The 10663-nt window shown below is 50.9% G+C and overlaps 2 protein-coding genes across 3 annotated transcripts; one reads left to right on the top strand and one right to left on the bottom strand.

The window, feature by feature from the left end:
* Positions 1–1111: 1111 nt before the first annotated feature.
* On the bottom strand, positions 1112–2943 carry pdrg1 (p53 and DNA-damage regulated 1). Its single transcript, XM_084463811.1, has 5 exons — positions 2862–2943; positions 2363–2435; positions 2187–2261; positions 2018–2098; positions 1112–1612 (listed from the first exon to the last, which is right to left on the bottom strand). Exons 1-5 carry the CDS (start codon positions 2937–2939, stop codon positions 1530–1532), a joined length of 390 nt encoding a protein of 129 aa, XP_084319937.1. The 5' UTR covers positions 2940–2943; the 3' UTR covers positions 1112–1529.
* A 3421-nt stretch (positions 2944–6364) lies between these two features.
* LOC311339134 (protein phosphatase 1 regulatory subunit 3D-like) lies at positions 6365–9736 on the top strand. Of its 2 annotated transcripts, XM_084464502.1 has the most exons (3): positions 6365–6439; positions 6563–6745; positions 7379–9736. In XM_084464502.1, the coding sequence occupies exon 3, from the start codon at positions 7390–7392 to the stop codon at positions 8323–8325; it is 936 nt and encodes a 311-aa protein (XP_084320628.1). In that variant the 5' UTR covers positions 6365–6439; positions 6563–6745; positions 7379–7389; the 3' UTR covers positions 8326–9736. The 2 variants fall into 2 exon arrangements, with proteins under 2 accessions (XP_084320628.1, XP_084320629.1); XM_084464503.1 differs by lacking the exons at positions 6365–6439; positions 6563–6745 and adding an exon at positions 6780–7192.
* Positions 9737–10663: the final 927 nt, after the last annotated feature.

Raw genomic sequence — 10663 nt, 5'->3', positions numbered from 1 at the left:
AAGTGATTGTTTTGTGAATAATGATTTCATCATAAACTAAGCTAATATATGACATATGACCTTTCTTTTATATATTTTTATTATAAACCCAACATTCCTATCGATAAGTCCCAAGCAGACAGGATGAGTTGAATAACTGACGCATTTGAGACGTAATCCTCAGGCATTGCAGACCTCGTGGGTTTGAATCCCTCCAACAAAGAAATTGGCATTCTTCATGCTTAGTTTCCAGAGCCAGTAAGCGGCTGCTTTGACGACCACGGCAGCGGGAGCTTTGGGAGCGGCTGGGAACATGGAAGCCCTGCTGGGCGTCTTGTCTACTAAATGAAAATGTAACCCCCTTCACGACTGCAGCTGAGCCCAAATACACAAGCACTGCTCCTCTCCCTCCTCCCAAAGACACCCCAGAGCCACGTCCGGACACAGGCATCTGTTTCTATGCCCTTATATAGAAACATTTCTAGAAAAAACCCTAACAGTACATTTAGAGAAGGTGCCAAATGGAAGATCCTCAAAGTTGGAGTCGATTCGGGCGGCAGCATGGCACTGTGTTTGTGGCAAAGGCGGGCCGGCCTGGTAACCTGTCATTATGATGTCATTCAGATGTCATTGATGAAGACGTCTCGGCTCTTAACAGCTGAACCCTCCCAACCCCTTCGGGGGCTGACAGAGAAAGATTAATCCATCATGCATTTGACTGTAGCGATGCTTATTAGGGCAGTAAATCATAATTTGTCAGGCTGAGGGGATAGGCAGAAGGCAGAAGATCAGCACATCTCATCGGCATCCAAGTCTGTAAACGACACTGTGGCACCGTACCGCTGTCTGTCAACAACCTACAGGCAGGTCAGACGTCAGCGTTTTACCCGGCCCGAGGGGAGAACGAAAGCCGTCTGCCAACAGGAGACTGAAGAGTGACGGGTGACAGGACAGAGGAAAACACGTCCATCACTGAACCCTTCCCGACTGATACACGGGTCCTAGTTTACTAATGAAGCATTAGGTATGATTTATCCTGGGAAGACACTATCCAGGAAATAATAATTAAGATATGCATAGGACCATATTTCTGTACAGTTTGAAGTAAGTAAAGAAGTACACTACATGAGCAAAAATGTTCTTTACTAGTAAACAAAACAGAGTATCAACAAGTACAGAGAACCTTCCCCACGGCCAGAAGAGGATTCGCTGCCACCTTGTGGTCACAAACCAGAACAGCAGCCCTGTGAGCCCGATCCTGCATCACTCTACGACATGACATAATTCCAGTCCCTCTTCAACAAGGAAAGAGCAACTGTTTTTCAAGCCAAGATTTCTCTTGAAATTAAAGATTAAAAATCTGCAATCGTTATCAGGTAATGTGGGCTGACCACGGAACGGTCCATTTTCCAAGAAACAGAGGGGTGTGAATCTGTGTGACATCCACCCAGAGGGGTCAACTCATCTGTTAGCCCACTGCCGTTCTGTCATGTTGGACAGTGAAGACTCTCTCACACTGGCCTCTGGTCGTGATCTCGTCGGCCGGGAGGTCACCTCTTCATCAGGTGATCGATGGCTCTGACCTCCTCCGCAGAGAGAGGGGAGAGGTGGTAACCCATGAGCTCAGGTCTCCCTACACACACACACACACACACACACACACACACACACAGGCCAACATATGAATTACATCTTAAAGAACAGTCTTGGGAAGTCGTAATCCACGTCATCAGTCAGGAGGTCAGAAGGTCGTATGTATGTCTGGTGAAACTGAATCAGGACCTGTCAATGTTCACAGTATTGTTGTGTGGTTTAATACAGACAGGACACCATGCTCACCAGAAGTAGACAAATTTATCTAACGATAATAATATCAGGACACTTGAATCAGACCATTTTGTATGCAACGGGATGAGTTTGGTTACTTAGTCAAGGATCTTAAGTAAGGATCTTAAACTACTAACCTTAGTTTAACCTTTGTACCGTACATGTAACCAACCTAACCGACCAAACCTGTTTTCTGAAGCCAGGGTCCTACCTTGCATCATGTTGAGGTGGTTCACTTTGGCCTTCAACTCTTTCCGTAGGTCGTTAATCTCCTTGTCCAGCTGTTCCTGGTCTGTAATTAAAAGTGGGCAATGTTTAATATCCCTCTGATCAAACGTGGAAAGAGAATTCACGAACTCTCCCCACTGTTCATCTCTTACCTTTTCGAATCATGTCTTGAGTCTTTGATTTGGGAAGCTTGATGAACATGTTTCCGAAGCAAACCCTCACCTTTTCTAAAAAATAAATACAGCGAGAAAGTGTAACACAGTTAGACATGGTTCATAAATGATTAGCTGCGATGTTATGGTGACGACTCATAACGTGACGTGCGGACCTGAATCGGACGTAGATCGCAGGGCGCTCAGGGCCTCTCGGTTCAGGTTCCTCTTCAGGTCCAGGTCGACTATCTGAAAGAAGGAGACAGAAAAGGAATAGCAGCCCGACCGATAAAGACCTCATCCCATTATTAATCAAACCAGACTAACGTACAGAGATGAGGACACATCATGAGCATTTACCATCATCTTTACCCGCAAGGCATTGGGAGAATGCAGCATAGTACTGTATAGTTAAGTAACGTTACTTTACATGTACAGAAACGTTACATTACATGTACAATAACGTTACATTATATGTAGTGCATTCAAAGAAAGGTAATGTCATTTTGTTGGATGTAAAACAGAATAAAGATAACATCTATGGCAGCTCTGGTAACATGTAGTCAACACAACCAGTCCTCCGGTTATTAACGTGGCGTTAACGTGGGGCAGACCAGTAGAACAGTTCTCTGATATGTACCGTAGTCTTCTTTTAGTGATACCAGTTTGTGATACCTGCTGTTTATTGGTTAAAACGTCCTCCGCCGCCTCCTCCACCTCGGTCAGAAACTCTAGGACGCGCGTCGACTCCATGCTGACGGTGTTGCAGGAAAATACGTCCGGGTAGAAACAGAGTCTGGGTTTTGAAAGACGACCATTTTATTGTTATTTAATGTTTGGAAATAGTGAATAAGATGGAACATAGGATATATATAAATTTCTTGTGCATTGTATGGGAAATTTTTTGAACCTCCGACCTCCTAAAATATTGTGATGTTATTTTGTATTGATTAAAATGTATTTCAAGATAATAACACAAAACAATGTAAAAAAAAACAACGTTCTGGGAATCGTTATATCAAATATGCCGTTTATTAAAAAATAAAAAAAAACACAGACAGTGACGTCATTATTAAATACAATATCCACACTGGCTCCAAGGATACATTCATGAATCAGCTCCAAGTCACAAACTCGACCTGTTTGCTCTTTTTTGTTTTGCTCAGAGGTAAATGGTCCCTCAGAGCGGCCGCAGTGTCGGGCTCCCTCTGCAACCCAGAGGCTCTGCTCCGCTCTGACCCGCTCCTCCGCTGCTCGTACCGCTCTGCTCCTCTCTGCATCCCTGCTCCTCCTCCTCCTCCTGCTCCTCCTCCTGCTCCTGCTCCTCCTCCTGCTCCTGCTCCTCCTCCTCCTCCTGCTCCTCCTCCTCCTCCTCTGTGCTCTGAGCAGCTCCTGTTCCTGCCCCCGGCCGACTTGTCCCCCCCCCCCGCCGCCCCCCCAATGCCCCCCGCCGCCCCCCCGTCTCTCAGAGCGCGGCGGGGGGGGGCTCCGGGGCCGGGGGGGGCGGCTCCGGGGGGAGCGGTGTGGCGGAGGTTCCCCAGCGCCTGCATGCGCCCCTGGTGGCCCCCACGGGCGGGGCTGAGGGGCGGGCTGAGGGGCGGGGGCCGCCCCCGGGCCCTGGGCGGCCCCCTCTCTGCGGGGCCCCGGGTCTCGCTGAGGCTCCTCCTGGGGAGGGGGGGCACCGGGGCGGTGGGCCGGGCGTGGGCGGAGGGGCAGCGGCAGCGCCGGGCGCGGCCCCCGGCGGCGGCGGCGGCGGCGGCGGCGGCGGCGGCGTAGCGCTGGCGGCAGCCGGAGCAGCCGCAGCCCGACAGCAGCGCGGCGTCGGCGGGCAGCGGGGACAGGAGGCTGAGCGGGAAGGCGCGCTGGCACTGCAGGATGCTGCGGGGGCAGCTGAGGCGGGCGGCGGCGCGCCGGGGGGCGGGGCCGGCCCGGCCCCCCTCCCCCCCCTCCTCCTCCTCCGTCTGCAGCCGCCGCGCCTCCAGCTGCAGCAGGCGCTCCAGGAAGCGCTCCAGGGGGGCGGGGGGGCGGGGCTGGGGGCGGGGCTCCGTGTGGGAGAAGGACGCCAGCTGGGCCAGGCTCCAGGCGTTGAACGGCGGCGGCAGGAAGTCCGGGAAGGGGTCGGACCAGGGGGTCCGCGGCGCCCCCCGTCCCCGCGGCCCGACGGGGTCGGGGGGGAGGACCTCCGGGCGCAGGTCGAGCTGCGGGGGAACGGCGGTGGCGGGAGACGGGGGAAGCCTTTCGGTGTCGGACAGGTCCCGGTCGCTGTCGCTGTCGTTCTCTGGATCCTGCTTGGGCCCCTGGGGCCCCTGGCTCCCGGGAGGAGCTGGGCTTGAGTCTGACAGGCGGCCGGGGGGGTGGCCCGCGGCGCCATGTTTACTCCTGGCAGGCCCGCGGGAGTGTTCTCTGTGGCGGCAGGGCGGACGCTGCACTTCCCTTCTCTCGCCGACAGAGGGCGCCACGCGCCACGCCGAATCTGCTGTTACCTGAGCGCTTCAGACGGAGATTAATAAACAAAGACTTAGTGCGTCTGGCATGAGAACATCGCGTTCAATGTTGTTTTAACCCGTTGCATTGAACTCACCTGGTCTGTAGATAGGTGCATTTGGTGGAGGGGATGTTGACGTTGTTTTTCCGTCTTTGCTGCGACCTCTATGACAACATGAAACACTATAATCAACCCCGCATAGTGGAGGCTATCCACACACGGATGTATTGTTGAAATGATATTCGTGCGTTTTGAATAGTTTGCTTTTATTGTGCACACATGTTTTAGGTGTAAACCTATTGTGCCCTTACTTTTTCCGTGAAGTGGTTGTCCTGCCATGATGGAGCGTTCAGCGGCAGCGGGGACCTCCTCTGAGCCTGACGTCTGCCCATGTTGCTGCGGGTGCAAACATTAACCAGGCCCGGGGTTATGCATTTGGATTAGAACATTTTATTAAATTGTATTGAAAATACGATTCCAACCAATGTGTAAACAACATCGTTATCAGTTGACAGCGGTATCTATCGCACGGTTCAGCAGTGCGGGGCTTTGTCCGTGTGGCCGCTGTGGTGAAGCTGCTTCAACGAGCCGAACATGGAGGCGCTCAGAGCCCAGAGAGACAGAGGAGAGAGAGAGAGAGAGAGAGAGAGAGAGAGAGAGAGAGAGAGAGAGAGAGAGAGAGAGAGAGAGAGAGAGAGAGAGAGAGAGAGAGGCTACACAGACACACTCATCCTCAGCATCTTCACACGCATCACTACTGATTCGAGAGGAAGATCATTTATATCATACCTGGGTAGATTATGGTTACAGCTCGTCCATTTCCTTTCTTTGATTGAAAGCTTCTGAAGACCTAATGGCACACATTCTTGCACGATTGCGCCCATCCCCGATTGGAATAGCAACCAATCAAAAGGTCGGCAAGGTGTTTTACAAAAAATATTCTGTAGGCCTAATCACGATTCACATTATAGTCCGATTCGAATGCATTTACGCGTGATATAAGTCGCCGTTATCAGTGCAATGTAGAACTGCATCCCCGTTTGCAATAAGTCCTCCAAGGTATTTCTGCATTGCTTCATGACAGGGAATAGGCACCTGTTCGACCGAGCTTGCGTTGTGTGTGTGTGTTCAATCACACATCCGCGAAGTTAGCAAGTTCCAAGTTTTCAAATGAAATGGACTGAGGCTACAGTAATTCTCCTGTTTGTGTCCAGTAAAGAGCGTTATTAGGTCTACTGCTCCCTACCGGATACTACAGGAAACGACAGGCTACTACCGGATACTACAGGCAATTCTTGAGCGCCTGTGATCACGTGCGTGTATATCATCTCTATAATAAACATGCATTATATCACTCTGCGTTTTAGAAGCTATTTTATAATATACACGATCGGAGTGTTGCATCTGCACAAAGACTACAGTTCCTTTTTAAAATAGGGTTTTCCTCAATTTTCATGATTTATTGTAATCATTAGATATCGACACATATCTGAACCTTCTTCAAGAAATGAAGCAAAGCAATGCATCACACACAATACTAGTAAGTACACATAGAAATTAGAAACACAGAAATTAAGCCCTATTAAATCATCCCCAGCTGCCCTCATTGCACTGTCTCTCTATAAATAGTCAAACTGCCGCTCCTATTGGTGCCTCTGGTCTCATGTTATATGTCAAAGGCTAATCCCAAGGCCCCGACCATATGTCACAATAGACAGCCCCTGCAGTTGTGTCAGTCGTGTCAAATGGGGCGGAAAGCAGATCCTATGTAAGTGTCCTTGCAACCACTCTTGGTTGTTGTGTGTTGTATGTTAAGGGCTTTGTATCTTGTTTGAACCTTTCTCCTCCGGTCGCAGTCGGTTTCAGTGTCAACATGTGGTCTCTTTAATAGCTGTTGTTGCTGTCGAGGAATAGTCCACTACCAGGGACACTAGCTGGTGAGACTCTTCACGTCAGGCCAGCAGGGTGGAGGCCAGCAGGGTGGAGACCAGCAGGGTGGAGACCAGCAGGGTGGAGGTCAGAGCGACGCCCTAACACTGAACCAACAGGCGACTGAACGTCTGCAGCTGCTCAGGTTGGGATCCAGCCCCGTCTAGCCTCCCCCTCTTCTCCATTCCTGTGTCTGTCGGTCAGGGGGGGCGTTTTATACTGAGGCAGTGTGGCCTTCTGTGTGGGGGCCCTGGAACCTCCTTGAGATCATAGGACAGCCCTTACCTGTGTGTGTGTGTGTGTGTGTGTGTAGAGTAGGATAGCCCTTACCTGTGTGTGTGTGTGTGTGTGTGTGTGTGTGTGTGTGTGTGTGTGTGTGTATAGAGCAGGACAGCCCTTACCTGTGTGTGTGTGTGTGTGTGTGTGTGTGTGTGTGTGTGTGTGTGTGTGTGTGGAGCGTTTGCACGGCTGCGTGGTCTGTTTACGGTCTGACTCCCAGCAGAAAGGTTCTTGGCTCGAATACCCAAGGTCTGCACGGTCTCCCTGCCTTGAGCCCGATGCCCTAAAACAGAAGCTGCTCCTGAATGCTGGGGTGAGGGGCCATAGGGGGTCATAGTGTACGGCCGCTGGAGCCCTTTGAGACCGGGCCGGTGATTCAGGGCCATACAAATAAAATGTGATTGAATTGAATTGAAAATATAATTGAATTGAATGACGTGTCTGGAGTCGTTTTGAATAAAATCCCGTGAGCTGTTGAGGTGGTGCTGTGTCACTCCAGGGGGACGGGGGATGAGCGGCCCTCGTGAAAGACCGCCGTGGAGGGGCCCCCACGCCGCGGCCGAGGGCCCCCGTGGACGCCGCATCAGCGACGGGGCCTCCAACACAAAGACAGTCGTCCGTCTGAGGGACATCTACGACCCCCAGCCCCCCCCCACCAGAGCCCCGGTCCGGATACGACCCCCGGGGCCCCCGCCCCCCAGGGACCCCCCCACGGGCACCGCGGGCCCCCCCTGCTCCACCCCCGTCTCCCCACCGCCCAAACCCGCCATGAGGAGGCGCTCCCGCTCCCTCTCCGTCCCTGCGGCGCCGGGGAGGAGCCGGGCCCCCCGGGGCCCCCACGTGCGCTTCATGGACTCCATGGGCCTGGAGCTGGAGGAGGTCCGCTTCTTCAAGGCCAGCGAGAACCCGCTCATCCCGCCGCACGTCACCTGGCGGCTGCTGATGAGCAGCGAGCTAGCGTGCGGGCGGGCCCCTGAGCTCGCCCTGCCCTACTTCAAGCCCTGCTTCTGCGACAACATGGCCGCCGGGCCCGGGTTCGCGGCGCGGCTCCGGGACCGGGGGGTGAGTCTGGGGAGCGTGGCCTGCTCCGACGTCGGCATCACGGGCTCCGTGCACGTCCTCAACCTGGCCTTCCAGAAGCAGGTGACGCTGGCCTACTCCTTCACCAACTGGAGGAGCCACACGAACACAGGTGCATTGTGGGTATCCAGTGAGGTCCTCACGGACGGGCCCGATGTTGCAGAGACAGATGTGTTCCACTTCTGGCTTCCTGTCCCGCCCTTCATCCTGCAACCCGGCGCGGTGTTGGAGTTTGCCGTCTGCTATGAGGTGAACGGACGCTCTTACTGGGACAACAACGACGGGATGAATTATAGACTGTCGTGCCACAGCTACAAGCTCACCGTGCCCAAAGAATGCGAGGACAGCCTGCTGCACTTCATCTGATTGGCCACACTGTGGCACTGCTGGCTTACGGATTTGACCTCAGAGATGAAGTGGGAAAAAGACTTAACCCTAACCCAAAAAAATAAATAAGAAAAGCTGATCAGAATATCGCACTATTATGTTTTGCATACTGCTCTGGGCTACACATCAACATTGTCTGTTTTATATAATAGCTTGTTAATAGGTTATAAATGACAGTGGGCTATTTTAATATTATGTTAAGGTGACCCTGAAATATTTAGCCCTGCTAGTTTCCACGACATGGTGGATTCCCCGAATGGACTTCCAAATACGTTCAAAGCTTTTGAAATTGTGGGTGTTGTTCCACATTTCTTTCGTCACTCCACACATAGATCACTGTGGTCATGTCTACAGGAATCTTTTCTAAAGGCCATAGTCCTACCAGTCATACCGCTATTCAAGCAGACCTTTTAACAAACGCTTTCCAGTGACCAGGGAGCAGCGGGTCTGGAGCCTGATCTGGCGGTGGGAAGGGGCTTGGCTCCCCGGTGGGCATTCTTCTGCGCTGAGCCGAGGCTTTAAGAAAGCACCCTGACAACAATCCAACGGCAACGGCCAGTTTCATGAGCGCAGCTCTATATCACCAAGCACCTCCCGAGGGGCTTCGGTGAACTCACATCAGACCAGACACCCCGTATTAAGAACCCTTAAAAGGACACGGAAAAGGCCCCCCTGACACCGAGTGGGATAATGGAGGAGCGTGGAGACACACAGGCCCTCCATGTAGATGGTGGACAGGCCTGACATTAAGAAGAGAAAAACAGACAAAATGGTTTAAAAATCTAAATGCATGCGCTAGAAAAATCACCAAATTAGCTTAACCTGCTTTCTTATGGCCTGCAAGGCTGTTTAGATTATGATAAATACTTTTAAGAATGTATACATTTCCTACATGCTTAAATAGGCCTATGTTTAAGATTTACTCTTGATAATATTGATTATTACTTGAGGGCAGTGTTGGCCGATGGATGTGAAAAGAACCCAGACAGAGAAATGAAGTGTTCTTTAGTTCGATGTCATACTTGTGGACACTAGACGGCAGTATTTATCTCATTATGAATAATACCAGACTATGGCCAGTTTTGAATGTTTGTAATTGTCATAATGATTTTATTTTCTTCGTTTTTTCGTTTTATGAAACGCAATTGATTGTTCTCAGTATCTATTGCACCCTTTCCATGTAGGCCTACTGCTGATATAATGATTATCCTGATCTTTTTCTGGTGTTTCTGATCCTTTAATCTCGCGTTCAGCAGCATTGGTCGATACGAGTAATAACAGCCCCCTGTTCTCTCAGTCCCTGCTGTACCCTACATGCTTTCCTGTGGGGCGAAGATCGCAAAGGAAACGTCCACAAACACGGTACCAACATGTTCTCTAAATAAACACAGAAACCATACAGTCTGGGCTGGTTCTTTGGTTGTGAGGAAACAGTGCAAGCCACTGAACCACTGCATGATATTATAGCTTAGGCTTGAAAAACAGAATAGAGGCATACATGGGAAATTACATTCCGCAGATTACAGTTGTATTTTCCAAACACATTAACTTCTCTATGGTAGTCATCCATTCGCAAATTTCACACAGATTGCTTTTTATTATAATCGGATTGTTGTGCTATGAGTACTTTATACTGCCGCTCCCTCATTAGTTAGTTAGCTGCGTAGTAAGTTAGGTCTCACTAATTAAATAATTGCAATTAAGTCATTTGATGTTCTGATTGGGTCTCTCTTAGCTATCAATGTTGACGCTTTGATGGCTGATGGGTACAGACATGAATACACACACATCACATAGCTGTCTGTTCTGCTTCCAGCTAAGATGCACTTGATCCTGGTGTAAATGGAGTTGGTCTCAATTGGTCTCAAGGTATCAGATGTGCCCTGAAGAGAGGATTTCTCTATCTAAAGTAAACCGTGGTTATATTCGTTACCATTGATATTAGATCGACTTTGTTTTACAATTCCCAGCAAGCAACCCCTTCCCCAGCCTGACCTGCGTGTGTGTGTGTGTGTGTGTGTGTGTGTGTGTGTGTGTGTGTGTGTGTGTGTGTGTGTGTGTGTGTGAGTCATGGACATGGTCACACACTGTGAGGCCAGCCTCTGGCAGCCCCCCATACCAGCCGTCCAACAAGGCTAGCCCCGGAAGTCAGGATATCCCTCCCTCCCTCACACACACACACACACACACACACACACACACACACACACACACACACACACACACACACACACACACACACACACACGTCAACACCAACACATGCCAACACCAACACACACACAGTAACACACACACACATTCATGCCAGCACCAA

Source organism: Micromesistius poutassou (assembly GCF_964030765.1).
Source record: "Micromesistius poutassou genome assembly, chromosome: 2".
Taxonomy (NCBI): Eukaryota; Metazoa; Chordata; class Actinopteri; order Gadiformes; family Gadidae; genus Micromesistius; species Micromesistius poutassou.
This window is presented reverse-complemented; position numbering and strand designations above follow the sequence as displayed.